Here is a 14,858-nt window from a genome sequence, read left to right as displayed (position 1 = left end):
TTCCTGGGCTTTCCCTTTTGGGATTCCTCAGGTTCCTCAGGGCAGTGTTAGAAGTGATTTCACAGCCATTTTCTTTATCTGGTCCAGACTGCTGAAAGGTCTTTGCTGTTATCAGCTGTGGTTATCACAGGTGACATTTTCTCACATTAAGATGTCATCCAGGCTGTTTTTCTCCCTTTATTAATTGCTTTTCCACACAGCAGCAGAGTTAGAAGTGGGATAGCAAAGGCCAGCAATGAAGAGGAAGAAAGGAATGAGCTCCAAAAGTCATAAACATAAGTTTAAAGGCTTTGTAGCCACCCCTGTAGCACCACAGGCTGGTGCTGGTTACAGATCATATTGGCCTAAACAAAAATTACCTTTAATCTCATAAAAATGAGAGTAAATGTCAAAATGCTCAAACAGACCCATGTGGGACTTATCTCAGGGTGCAGGAGGGCTGGCAGGGAAAGGAGTGTGACCCCGTGGGACTCACCTGGACATGCAGGGTCAGCCCCAGCAGCACAGGGCAGGATCTCTGCAGGGTGGAGTAAAGCCACCCATCCCCATTTCACCTTCCCTGCCCCCTGCAAGTCCCAGATGCTGCAGAAAGAGGAACCCACATGTTGGTGGCCTGTGTTTGTTCTGAGGGAGGGGTGGGCTGGATTTGGGGTTCCATCATTTCCATCGTTCAGCTGTGCTGGAATTGGGAGTGTTTGACTTGATCAGCACAGATAAAAGTGATACAGTGACCAGGCAAAGCCATGTCCAACAGGGCACTGAATTCCAGGAACTCCACATATTGATATCTTTTCTGAGGTCTGATGTTGTTATTCTCACAGTAGGGGAGGAGGGGGATGCTGGGTGGGTGCACAGCAAAGGCCAGTGGAGCTCCAGTGGGGAACGTGGGCTCCCTTACAGGAGTAAGGGGTCATGGCAGGGTGTGAAGGGAGGGAACATTGAATCACAGAATCAGCCAGGGTGGGAAACACCTTTGAGATCACTGAGTCCAACCTGTGACCTAACACCACCTTGCCACCAGACTATGGCACTGAGCACTTGTGCTGGTTTGGAGAACAGGTGTCTGCCAATAAAGGCAGAAGCTTCTCTTTGAAATGGAAAATATAAACCCCCTTCCTCCAAATTATTATTATAATTTTGAAATTAAGGGGCTCTCAGGCAAAGATATGGGAATTAGGAATAACAGTTCTTTACTAGGAAAATTAAAATAGAAATGCAGTATTACACAGAACAATCCCAACCCTGCCAGAGTCAGAATCCAAGCTGACACCCGTCAGTCAGTCAGGGTGTTGGCACAGTCCCATTCAATGGTGGCTGCATCCTCCTGCAGGGGCAGATGTGGTTCAGCTGGAGCAGTGCTCCTGGAGAAGGTGCAGTTTCCTCTGAAGCTCCAGGGATGATGTGGAAAGGTCTGGCTTTCCTCTGGAATCCAGTGGAAAGAAGGTATTTTAGTGTTCCAAATCTCAGTTTTTATCTGGGTAGGAAAGGCTTGGCTCCTCCCCTGGCTGGAGCATCTCCCAGTGGGATGATGGAATTTTATCAGTCATGCCCTGGGACTCACTGGCCATGAACAGGAGATATCTCCTGGAGGGAGGATGGATCATGGAAAGATAAAGATGATTGCCCAGCTGGTTTAAAGATGGCCCATGAGCAGATAATGTGTGCCAGGAGATCAGGGTCACTGCCCCACCCCGCTGCAGCAGATGGGGACAGAATTCACATTTCTGGTCCCATCCTGCATTGCAGCCCAAGACAGCACTACATCCAGGCTTTCCTTAAACACTGTTATTGTCACTTGTGTTTTAAGCTGGTGCCTCCTGCTGAGCCCCAGCCCCGTGGGCTGTGTGAGCTCTGCAGGGCTGACCCCGCTGTGCCCTGTCCCCAGGAGCCCTACTACGTGCGCTGCATCAAGCCCAACGACAAGAAGTCCCCGCAGCTGTTCGATGAGGAGCGCTGCCGGCACCAGGTGGAGTACCTGGGGCTGCTGGAGAACGTGCGCGTGCGCCGCGCCGGCTTCGCCTACCGCCAGAGCTACGAGAAGTTCCTGCACAGGTGAGACTGCCAGCCCTGCCCAGCCCGGGGGCTGCTCCTGTCAGCTTCTGGGTGGGCTGAAACACATCCCACGGGACCGTGGCTGCTCTGGTCAGCTGTGCTGAGGTGCTGGTGCTGCTCAGGCTCCACTCCGTGTCTGCTGAAACTCGCTGCCTGTGTTACTCTGCAGCAGGAATGTGTAATGAGGAGCTTCCCCCAAGTACCACCTAAAACCTCAGCTAATTAACTAGTCTTTTCTTTCTGAATTGTCTAATTGTTGCAGCATGGGGGAGCATGTGATGGTGCACAGTGACATTATGTAGGAAAACCCCCTAGATTTTAAAACTGGAAGTCTGAAATGGGGGATGGTATCATGACCCCATTAAATGTGTTTCTGATTCTTCTTGCCCTCTTAATTCCTATCAGACTTGTGACAAATGATGTTTTAGATTGAAATTTGTCTTAAGTCTTCACTAAATTAACGTGGGCCCTGTGAGTTCAACCTGCTCTGATTGAACAGTGAGTAGAGATTTTGTTCTATTATTGAATCAGGTGAGAAAAAGGCTGTGAGAATAGAGAAAAATTAAACTATCCAAGCAGGTGGGGTGCCATGAGTTAGAAACAAAGTGCTGGTGAAAGATCTTTTGCTGTTCACAGTGGAGATTTGCCTGGATATATCATAATACCCAAGGTGGAATGAAAGGCTATGGCTTCCTAAACCCAGTCTGCAGCACTGGGAGTCAGTTTCCTGAACCCTCCTGCAGTGGATAGAGTGTACTTTCACCTCACATGTGGAATTCATTACAATTTACTCTTAAGATTTGTCTAATCACTATTAATATAAACAGCTGCTTTGTTTTTAATAAATGTTTGATGAGCTCCTGTGAGCTCCAGCCCCACAGTGGTTGCAGCCAGGAAACCAAATCAGCACATGGCAACTGCTTCAGCTTTTGGGCTGCAGGAGTCCTGCCCAGCCAAGGAGTGGGACATCCAGAATGAGGGATCAGACACTGTTTGTGTGTGTGGTGTTGCTCCAAGCCTGGTCTGCAATGGCTTTTCTAAATCAAACTGAACAAAACAAAACAAAAAAACAAAACAAAACAAAACAAAACAAAACAAAACAAAACAAAACAAAACAAAAAAAAACCAAAAACAAAAAAAAAAAAACCAACAACAAAAGAAAACAACAAGAAAAAAAAAGAGAGAGAGAGAGAGAAAAATAAAGCCAGAAAAATAACATCTTTCTGTAGGAGAAGAGTTTGTTGATATTTAGCCCTAAATCCTGTAAGGTAGTTGGTATCTCCTCTCTGTCAGTAGGGAATGAAGTGAAGCACAGTTAAGACCATTATAAATGTCCTTCTCAAGCTTTCTTTGGATAAAGAAAACCTTCCTTTGAGCTCTGTGCAATCCAGGCTGCCCTTTCCAATTTGAAGTATTTTCTGTTGGACCAGGAGAAGTTGTCCTTTCCTGTGGTCAGGGCATTGTCCAGTTGGGTGACACACATGGCACTTACACAGATGGAGTGCATTCTCTTGGTTTAATATATAAATTACCGTTAACAAAAAGCTGATTAGGTTTCAGGAAGGGGTTTGTGAGTGTAATCCAACCCTTTCCACACTGAGACACCCATATGCCTATCCCAGGCCATGCCAAACATAGCATGGAATCAACACTGAGAGCTGTGAACAGCAGCCTGGGAAGGGACAGTGAGGCCCAGCTGCAGCTGCACACCCAATATTGTTATTAAATATTCATTAAAGCTTCACCATTTAGTGGCTTGCAGAAATCTTGCTTTTTAGCAGAGCTGGGCTGGGAAATGTTAACTCCAGGTGCAGCCTCATCCCTGCTGGGTGTTTCCATGGGGAGGTACAGAGGGGAGGGAGGAACAAAGGTGTTTGGAAGGGAGTGTTCTATGTCTGAGTGACCTTGGAAGCTGTGGGGATCCGCAGGCAGGAGAGGAGCAGGGCTCTGGTGTCAGGGAGCAGATTTATTCCAGGCTCTGCCTGGCTATAATTAGCACCAGGCCAGGGCTGTGAGTGGCTGTGGCCGTGCCCTGTGCTGCAGGGAAGGAGTTGGTGGCATTGTGTGACACGTGTGGGGACACCAGGAACAGGCAGACAGCTGGGACAGCTGGGATATCCCAACTGCTGGAGCTGGGAGGGATGGGGTGAGGCACCGGGGTGTCCTTATTGACTGTGGGAAGGAGCAGGAGAGTTTAACATCTGGGGCAGCTTTTCAGTGCTCTGACATCCCTTCTCTCCTGAGCTCCTAGTGGGGCAGGCCTTGCTCAGAGCCTGGATTTAATCTGATCCATAGCCTGGATCTGAACCTGATCTATAGTCTGGGTCCCAGTCTGATCCATAGCCTGGATCCCATCCTGATCCACAGCCTGGATCCCATCCTGATCCACAGCCTGGATCCCAGCCTGATCCACAGCCTGGATCCCAGCCTGATCCATAGCCTGGATCCCAGTCTGATCCACAGCCTGGATCCCATCCTGATCCATAGCCTGGATCCCATCCTAATCCACAGCCTGGATCCCATCCTGATCCACAGCCTGGATCCCATCCTGATCCACAGCCTGGATCCCATCCTGATCCATAGCCTGGATACCATCCTGATCCATAGCCTGGATCCCAGTCTGATCCACAGCCTGGATCCCATCCTGATCCACAGCCTGGATCCCAGTCTGATCCACAGCCTGGATCCCAGCCTGATCCACAGCCTGGATCCCAGCCTGATCCACAGCCTGGATCCCAGTCTGATCCACAGCCTGGATCCCAGCCTGATCCACAGCCTGGATCCCATCCTGATCTGTAGCCTTGTTCCCAGCCTGTTTCCCAGCCTTGTTCCCAGCTTGAGGGGTTGCACTGCCACTGCTTTGCTCTTTTGTTTTTTCTTTTTCCTGACAAAGCTGCGTGGAGGTGAGGGATTTTTCCCAGTGAGTGAATTATTGCAGGAACATTTTCCTGATGAGAACAGGGAAGAGAATCCAGTGTGCAGCACTGATGTCTCATGTCTCTGTGTGTGTGAGAGCAGGAATGCTTTTCCAGCATGTGCTAAATCTTCTGCTGGGAGTCTGCAGGGAGGTTTTTAATCCTGTTTGTTTATCAGTGAGATCCCTGTAACCCTGGGGATGGTGTTCCCTGCCTAGGCACAGTGTGCACCCCCATTTCCCCTCCTTCCACAGCATATTCCAAAGGCTGATTTGATGAATGAACGCCGGGGCCGTGTTCCCATTCAGGCTCTTGGAGGCTGTTCCGAGCCTCCTGCAGTGCTGCTCCCAGGAAAAGGGGGACTGTGAGCTGGTTGAGTGTAACTGAGAGCTGAGAGTGTCTGAAGCATTGAGATTGATGCCTGCCTTGGCTGGGGACTTTGAAGTGTGAAGTGGCTGAGCTGGCTGAGTGCTTGTTTTATTTAGAACACGGCTGCGGGTTCCATTCCAGGGAAAACGTCTAAAACAGCTCTTATTATCTCCATAAATCTTACGCAGAAAATTCGTTGTTGCTTTTTGCAAACTCCTGTTCCCCTAATCAGCATTTCCTGGGCTGGTAAATCTTACAGAGCTCAGGCTGATCCCAGTACTTCATGTTTGATTTGTAGATATCTTAGTTCCAGGCTGCATTTCTCTGTAGGGGAAAATGGAGTTTGGGGAGGGAGGATGGGAGGAATGGCTGACCCACAGTCACAGGCAGTGTTTGCACAGACTGGGGCAGCCAAAGCTCTGCTGGGGGGCAGTGACAGAGTTTGTTTGTTTGTTTGTTTGTTCCCAAAGTGATGCATGAGAAAAAAATTATTTGCAGAGTTTTTAAATCCAAGTTATCTGACAAAGCAATTGGTTACAGGTGGCTTCTCATGCAGAATGTGAACAAAAAGTTTTCCTTCCTTACAAAAAAAAAAAAACCCAAAACAAAGCAAACACAGCTCAAACAAACAAATAAAAATTGAAATTGGACGCTGAAGGTATGAAAAATGGAATAGACAAATCTGCAGGAGGCCAATGCTGAGTTTGTCCCCTTGCATCAATTCAGTGCTGATGAACTGAGCTCCTCCCAAAATTATTTTGCAGCATCTCACAAAATCATGCATCTCCTTCAGCCATTTTCCTTTTATTTTGAGGATCATGATTCCTACAGAGGACATCTTCAGTGTCTTCCACCTATACTCAGTTTTATTAAAATTTCGTTGATAAATGTTTCTAAAACCAGTTGAAGTTTGGCCTTCTCGAGCACCTTGGTGGCAAGTTTGTAAATTGTACCATTGAACTCCAGGTACAAGATGATCTCAGAATTCACGTGGCCCAACCACGACCTGCCGTCAGACAAGGACGCCGTGCGGAAGCTGATGGAGTGCCACGGCTTCCAGCACGACGTGGCCTACGGCAGGACCAAGCTGTTCATCCGCACCCCGCGGACCCTCTTCACCCTGGAGGAGCTGCACGCCAAGATGCTCGTCAGGATCGTCCTCTTCCTGCAGAAGGTAAAGCTCCCCCTGCCTCAGACACTCTGCTCAAGTTCCTTAAACCACTCTTGCTCTCCTTTCTGGCTCTGCTGCTGCACAGATTCCAGACTTCTGCAGTTTGATCTCTGCTGGATGTTTTCAGGGCTCTTTCCATGGTGCTGTCTGTAGCCTTGGTGTGGTGGGAGCTGTTGCACCTAAGAAGTTTTTTATTACTATTTAAAAACTTGCTCTTTTCTCAGTGGAAGGAAGATGCCTGGGAGCTTGAGGGACTTTTTGGCTGAAATGTGGAATCACAGAATTCCAGGCTGGTTTGGATCAGGAGGGACCTTAAAGCCCAGTCTCACCACACCCTGGGACAGGATGCCCAGGGAAGCTGGGGCTGGCCTGTCCCTGGCAGTGTCCAAGGCCAGACTGGATGGGGTCAAGTGGAGAGGTCAAGTGGAAGATGTCCCCATGGCAGGGGATGGGACTGGGGGAGCTCTCAGGTTCCTTTTAACACAAACTGACCCATGATTTTCTGGTGTTAGCACTTGCTGAAAACTGTGTCTGTATGAGTGAGATCTGTCTGGCAAAGAGCAGAAATGGTGGGGCTGACTTTGCCCTGTCAGGCAAAGTGGATTCATTCAAGACCTTCAGAAACAAGTTTCCTAAAATGTGTATCTTCTGTGAAATTCTTGGAACCTGGGAAAGAAGAGACCCTCTGAACCCATTGCTGTCCCTCACAAATAGAAACTGCTGACAGATGGGTGTAAAAACCTGACAGAGCAAAAGCTCTGCAGGGAGCACAGGTTTGCACAAACTCTCCAGACCTGGTGGACTGAATGGGGAAGAGCCTGAAGGAGAAGTTCCCCCCAGAAGCTCTGAGTTCTGTGGGACACTCACATTTCACTGGGTGTGATGCCCTTCCTGGAAACCCAGCCCGTTTGACCAGCACGGGGGCAGAAAGCGTCGAGTCTGGGGTTGGTCTCTTGGTATTTGTTGTGCTGAATGCTTTGTCTTTAGTAGGGAATTCTGCACCTTTTATGTGCAGTGAGTTTTTCTGGGAAGGCCAAGCTCAGGCTGTGGAGGGTGCAGGCCCTGCCTTTCTCTGAGCTTTGTGTTCCATGTTCTGAGCATGTTCTGCTGCTGAGTTTCCTTGGACTCCTCAACATCTTCTTCTACCTTCCTTCCCTGAAAAGGGGGAGAACTTTTCCAGAAGCTCCATCTGGCTTATTGTCTGGACTGGCCTGGGGCTAATCTGTGGGGCCCCCATGCCCCTGGGAGGTGTTCCTGGATCTTTAGCTGTACTTTCCTGTGCTCACCAGGGCTTCTAGGGAGGCATTTCCTGCCTGCAGCCACTTGGGTGCTTTCAGAGAGGTCACAGCTGTAACCCAGAGTCTCTTTCTTCCCAAGGAATGGGGTGAGTGGAATGAAGCTGCAGGGGGGACTGCTTGCTCCCAGGTGACTCCAGCTTTCATATTAAACCAGGGAGCAATTGAGGGGTGACCTTTTTAGAAACTGCAAGGTGCAGCTACTGGAGAATAATTTCAGAGCCCTGGGCTGTGTTGCTGTGGGAGCAGATCATGGCTCGGTGAGCTCCAAGCTCCTCCTTTAGATAAATCCAGTGAGACACAATTGTAACAGCAACTTGTCAGTTTTGTGAGTTTGCTGCCAGCTCCAGAGTTACATTGCCTGGGCTGGGATCTGGAGTGGGCTCAGCATCAAAGACAGCAGGGCAAAGATTTTTTTGCCCCTGGAAGGTAAATACCTGCTTAGGTGTAATGGATCAACTCCATTGCTCCACAGAGGGTTTTGCTGCAGTGGGTTTGTGTAGCATCAGGTGTAGAATAACTGTGGTGCTTCTGGGGGTTTCCTAGTTGCCACAGTCAGCAAAAGTGATAGAAATTAAAATGTTGGTGCACGTTATCCTGTGGCTTCACAAACCTCCCTGCCCTCTGTTCTGCTCTCCCTGGGGTGGGGAGGGACCAACATGAGTCTGCCTGAGGACTGAAGCAGGACATGGAGGCATCTGTTTGTTGTTTTTCTGTGAAACATCTTCAGGGAGTTCTAACCTCATAAAGGATTTGTAGGGAAAAGACAGACCCCTTCTCCAGTGCTCAGGGTACTGAGGACTCTGGAGAAATCTGGATGTCCTCCTGGAGCTCCTGTCCTGTAGCTGAACCCTCTCTGCTTTCCCTCACTGGAGGTTCACTGGAGAACCTGAAGGCTCTCAAATGCTGGCAAGGGATGCAGAGAAGCTTTTCAGAGTCCTGGAACTTGCAGCTAAACCAAGAAACACTCAATGAGTCATTAAATGCTTATTAAACAGCCCATCAGCTAAAGAGCAGGTGTTGAGCTGGTATCTGTGGGTATGGATTAGAGGCCTTGTGCAGTGTTAAATCTATGTGGAAAAAGCTTGGCTTTGTCTCTGTTTTCAGTGTGTCTCTTGTTTGCTGTTAACTCTGCTCCCAGCCCTGGCTGGGATCCCTCCTGTGCTCTGCTGCCGGCAGATGGGGCCGGCGGAGTCGGGCAGTGCTGGAAAAGGTACAGTCAGCAATCAGAAATCAAACCAGAGCAGGGATCTGATGAGGCCTTCTCTGAGCTCTGAAAGCATCAAGGCAATTCTGCCTGTCATTTCTGTTCTCAACTTGCTTTCACTTGTTCATTAACAACTGACAGGGAAATTTAATTCTTGCTCTTTTTTCCTTCTGTAGTCTTGCCTGTGAGCTTCAAAGGCTGAGGGAGGCAAACTGTGAGCACATCTAGAAGGATTTGATTTTCTTTTAAATAACTGAGCCTTCTGTTACATTTGAGTTCCTCAAATTTGAATTTAGGAAAAGGGAAAGACAAGAGGAGATGAAATGTGGTGTTGTGACAATGGGCACTTATGTGACACAAGCTGAGGCAGATGTGAGGAGCAGCCTTAGAGCAGCTGATCCCAGCCTGGGGCCCAGGAGTGTTTTCCCCTGCACAGGAATGAGTGTAAGTGAAAGAATCCACATTTAGCAGCTCTTTTTCTAATGGTGTGTATTCTGTGGCTTATTGCTCTCCTGCAAATCAGAAGCTTTCCAGAAGGGATTCAGTAATTATCTGGAGAGTTTCATCATCCAGTGACCCTTAACCCTTCAAACAGTGCTGCTGCCTTTATGTAATGGTGCTTAGGAGTTTGGTTAAATTGAATTAAAACTGACTTCTAATTTAAATAGATAATTTGACTTTCTTTTGTTCCACATCTCTGAGATGTCTTCACCCTTAGATTTATCCATGGTATAATGTCAGTGAGATTCCAGGCTGTAATTTTTCTTCTGCCCCAATGTAGTCAGTGAGCAGATGTGATGTGATTTAACCGTGGCAACTTGCTGGCTCCAGGAGAATTCAGCAAGTGAGAGCTGTGTCCAGTGTCACAAACTCCATATGGCAGCAGGGATGTCACACCAAAAGGTCACTCAGAAGCCCCAGCTGAGGTTGCTTCGTGTGCTGCTTTAGGGTTTATTTGCTGTACCTGAGCTCCTGCCAGCTCTGTGATTGTCACCCTGAATGCAAATGGAGCAGCTCTAATGTTAATCATGCAAATAAATTAAAAAAAAAAAGAAATCTGCCATGAATCTCTGCTGCTTTGCTGCCCTTGGAAAGGCTCCCACAGGCTCATTAGCTGTGCAGAGCAGAGCTTTGTTCGGGGAAGAAAGCCCGGGCAGGCGGCACGTGCGGGCTGTGCAGATGATGGCTCCTGTCACTATAATTTACTGCACTATTTCCGTGTCATTTTATCAGGCCGGCGCAGCTGCGGATGGAAATCGCTGCCGAAATCTTCCTGCCTGGCACGGAGGCAGCAGGAATGTCCTTGAGTGCAGCTCAAGCGGCCCCTCCCGGACACAGCCCAGCAGCGGGGGGAGCGGGGCTGGGAGGGGCAGCGCCGGCCCGGGGCCGTGCCCTGGGCATCCCGGGTGTCCCTGGGCATCCCAGGTGTCCTTGGGTGTCCCAGTGTGTCCGTGTCCCTCCCGGGGTGTCCGTGGAGCCCGGACGGGCTCTGCAGCGGCTCGGGAGCTGCCATCGCCATGGCAACACTCCCAGCCCGCGGGGAGAGCAGCACAGAGCCAGGGCTGGTGTGTCATCATTCCATGGCATCGTCCGTGTTTCACTCCTGCTCCAGCCCCACGGCCCGGGAGCTCGGGACACAGGGAAGCTCCTCCGTGGACACAGGAGGTGTTTCCTGTCAGGTTATGGGAGACAAGAGCAGTGCACTGGGGGCTTGTGCCAGTGACCCAGATAAAAGGGATGCAGTGGATTTGCCTCTGCACTCCAGGCTTCTTCCATCCCAAGGCAGTTTGTGCGTGCTGCCTATCAGCAGGAGCAGGTCTGTAATGACACATGGATTTGTGTTCTGGACCCAGGCTTTGATCTGGAGAGGCTCTGGCAGGGAGGAGCTGTGGCAGGAGAAGCTGTGGCTCCTTCCTGAGGAGCAGAGGCTGGGAGCTGCCAGGGCCAGGTGGAGGGAAGGAGGAAGAGCTGGCTCCATCCCCTGCACCAGCACTGACTGATCCCACGGCTCCTCCTGTGCTGCTCCCCTTCCCTGTGCCAGGAGCATCCCTGTCTGCTTCCAGTGAAGGCATTGAGGCAAAAAATCCACCCTGCCCACCCCAGAAAATGCATTTTAAAAATTCTTTGCCTCTTACCAAAATCCCAAAGAAAAGAGGGAATTTTCTGTCACTTTAGCCCCACAGCAGCTCAGCTGCCTTCAGAGGAATGGTCATGCTGGTGAGAACTGGGGACTTGCCTGTAGGGGAAAAGCAGGAGAGCTGGATCCTGCCCTTTCAGTAGCAGCTGCATGGAGACACCTGGATACCTTCTTGATGTCCCTCTGCTCCAGGAAATGCTGTATGAACACCCTGTAACCTAAACAAATGTTAATATCCATTATTGCTGAGCAGGAGAGGAGCAGGGAGGATGCTGTGAGTGTGCACCACGGTAAAATACAGTCCAGCAGAGTATGGAGGGCAGGGAGACAGCCTGTTCCAGGATCTGGTGTCCCAGCTTGGACACCTGGAGCTTCATGGCTCTTGGAGTCACCTTAAAGCTTGGCTTATTATTTCCAATACAGGTGGAGAAAAACAACACACAAAGAAAACCCCAGACTCTTCCCTGAGCCTGAGAATATTTGTGCTCTGATGAGTTGGTTAAACCAATCTTGTAAATCATTCCAGGTTCTATCTCTGGCTTTCACAGCTGGTGAGGAAAAAATTCTCAAAATGCTCATCCATGTGTACCACAGGCAAATTGGGAAGAGCAGATTCAGCTATTGCTGCTGATGCTTCCACATTGTTATCATGGCAATGAGGGAATGAGCTTCTGTTGTGCCTGAGCTTGCCACCTTTTCAAAGGTTCTGATCCGCTGCACCTCAAGGTGTCTTTAAGCCTGCTTTGAATTGTGTAAAAAAGGGCAAAAAGCACAATTAGGGGTCAGTGACCAGAACTTGGGAAAGATCTGGATATCAGGGGATAGCAAAAATACCAGGGCCACATGAGGGGGACCAGTAACAAGAACATTTCTGTGTGGATTTTCATTCCCAACGGGACACTAAGGGATAAATCACAGTCTCTGGTAGGGAGTTTGTCACTTGTGCTCATTATGGGGATCTGAGGGCAAAATAAGAGTACAGTGCTTTATCTGGGTTTGCTGAAGTGTGCTGGGGAGTTGGACTGCATGATCTCCCTTCCAACCCCAGCTGTTCTGTCATTATGGGCGTTTCATTTCTTTTTCCCCACAACTCAAACTGCTGTCCCTAGCAGCATGGCATGTCTTAGTGGTGTCTGTAACATTTCCCAGGTCTTGGTGTGGTTGGTTTCCCTGTGTTTGCTATGTTCTGGAAAAGCTCTCCCCAGAGCAGAGATGGAGCTGAATCCTCAACTGCTTCACTCAGGGGTGTTTTCACTCAGGAGATGTAGGGTTTGGTTTTCTCTCTCAATAAATGTAGGGGTTTTTCCCCCAACAGATGTAGGGTTTATTTTTCTCTCTCAATAGATGTTTGGTTTGGCTTTTTTTCCCTCAATAGAGGATTTTTCCCTCAATAGATATATGGTTTTCCCCTCAATACATGTGTGGTTTTCCCCTAAATGGATGTAGGGATTTTCCCTCAATGAATGAAGGCTTTTCCCTCAATAGATGTAGGATTTTTTCCCTCAATGGGTGAGAGTTTTTCCCTCAGTACATGAAAGTTTTAGGCTGCTGCAGCTGCAGTCCATGGAAGGTCCTTGGACACCATGGTTGTGTCTCCAGCAGTGACAGCCAGGCAGTGCCTTGAGAGCAGCAGGGCCAGGGTGCACCAACTCTCCTGAACACTTCCTCAGTCCCACTGGATGTTTGGAGCAGCCTGGGACAGTGACAGGTGTCCCTGCCCATGCAGGGGTGGCACTGGGTGGCCTTTCATGTCCCTTCTAACCCAAACCATTCTGTGGACACCAGTCTTCTCTTCCCATGAGAAGTGTCCCAGGAAATTTAATTTCACCATGTTTGGAGGTTGTTCTGTGCTTCTTGTTCTCCCTGCAGCCTTTATCAGCACTAAACACTGAAGGTGAGGAAATGGCCTGTAGTTCAATACCTTCAACATGGAAAATCTCCCTTGAATTTTCAGGGCATGAGAGAATGTTCCTGCCTCCTTTTGATGGCAGCAGTTTTGTTCTGGTGGCTGAAAACTTCTCTACTGGAGCTTTGGCAGTTCCCTTAATCTGTTGATACCGAGTTGTCTTCTCCTTCCCCTGGCAGGGAGGAGCTGTGGCAGGAGAAGCTGTGGCTCCTTCCTGAGGAGCAGAGGCTGGGAGCTGCCAGGGCCAGGTGGAGGGAAGGAGGAAGAGCTGGCTCCATCCCCTGCACCAGCACTGACTGATCCCACAGTTCCTCCTGTGCTGCTCCCCTTCCCTGTGCCAGGAGCATCCCTGTCTGCTTCCAGTGAAGGCATTGAGGCAAAAAATGCACCACATTTTCCTTCCCTGGAAGGGGGAGTGGTCCCAGCCCCAAGGCTGCCAGAGCTCCAGGGGCATTTGGACAATGCTCTCAGGGATGCACAGGGTGGGATTGCTGGGCTGTCTGTGCAGGGCTGTAGACTCCTTCAGAAGATTCTGGGATTCCTGGTGTTGCCAGAGGCAGGAAATCCTTCAGGGTGCAGCCAGAATTAACAAGGTGACCTGTCAGGCCCATGGGACACCACAAAGGGCACCCATGGAGCAGCAGCTTCATGGAGGGGATGGCTGGGAGCTTTCCCAGGGCTGGGAATCTCATCCCTGTCCCAGAGCACGGGACAGGCTGAGCTGCAGAAGGAGCTGCAGGAACCTGGATCTGAGTGTGACTGCATCCCACAGCTGAGACCTGCTGCAGCATGGCTCCTTTGGTGATTTTTATGTTCATTATTGAACACATTCTTGTTAGTGCCAGCTAATTAATCTTGGAGGGGGACCCTTCTCTCTTTCCAGCCTGTGGACTATTGTTGCTATTAAGCAAAGCAATAGAATGAACATTGTTCAGCTGGCTTATGTGAAAAGAGAAAACAGCTCTTAGCAAGTGCAGCAGCTCTTCCCCCTGGCTGCTCTCTGAGGTGATCTGGGAGAACAGGAGCCTTTGATTTACACCCTTTGCCTCAAACCTTTATGGGATCTGCATTCACTCAAACTAGGAAAAGGCAGATCACGAACTGGGGCTGTGAGTGAGGTCTGAACCACTCCACACCCCCCTGCTCTGTGAGGAGGTGACTCTTTGGGGCAGTCAGGGCTGGGGTCACTGAGGATGGAAGCATTTCTCCAAGTCCCTGTGGCTGCTGCATGTGCAGCTCCTCTGCACTGCACATAAATCTTTAATAACCCTGCCCTGTGAGAGCCTTCAGAGCTGGGCAGGGGGTTTGTGCCTGCCTGAACCGTGGGCTTGGTTTGATTCTCACCAGTTGGGCTGCCTGGAGGGCAAACCATGGGGTGTTGATCATGGAGCAGTCCAGGCTGGGCCCAAGGAGCGTGGTGGGAGGAGGTGTTTGTGGTGCAGCTGGAATGGAGGAGTTTTCCAAGGTTTGTTCCCTTGCAGAACTGCTCCAAAATACAACTCTGGGGTTTAATTTAGCTGAGCTGGGTTTGTTTGCTGAATCCTGGGCATGCATTTGCTCGCTCATGTGTTTGGATTGGGAGCTGTGTGGGATTCTGCTCTGGCAGGGATTGCAGCATCTAGGTCAAATCTAGATTATCCCTTTCTCCATGGGAGATGTACAGGCAAGGCAGTCGCTGCATCCTGGGCCCACCCTGCCTTTCCCTCTGCTCTGCAGAGCCCAGTTAATTGTTCTCCTTTCTTTCTTCCCATTTTTTCTCATTTTTAATGGCACATTCAGAGCATGGAACAGCCTGCAGCCTGCAGA

At 49.7% G+C, this 14,858-nt stretch overlaps 1 protein-coding gene across 1 annotated transcript in view; it reads left to right on the top strand.

The window, feature by feature from the left end:
* The window catches only part of MYO1D (myosin ID), a 159,751-nt gene that overhangs the window by 62,083 nt on the left and 82,810 nt on the right, over positions 1-14,858 (top strand). Inside the window, exons 15-16 of the mRNA XM_056512053.1 lie at positions 1,886-2,052; positions 6,303-6,510. Coding sequence (XP_056368028.1) covers positions 1,886-2,052; positions 6,303-6,510 — 375 coding nt within the window. The remainder of the gene's footprint in view (positions 1-1,885; positions 2,053-6,302; positions 6,511-14,858) is intronic.

The sequence above is a fragment of the Oenanthe melanoleuca genome, chromosome 27 (assembly GCF_029582105.1).
Source record: "Oenanthe melanoleuca isolate GR-GAL-2019-014 chromosome 27, OMel1.0, whole genome shotgun sequence".
Taxonomy (NCBI): Eukaryota; Metazoa; Chordata; class Aves; order Passeriformes; family Muscicapidae; genus Oenanthe; species Oenanthe melanoleuca.
This window is presented reverse-complemented; position numbering and strand designations above follow the sequence as displayed.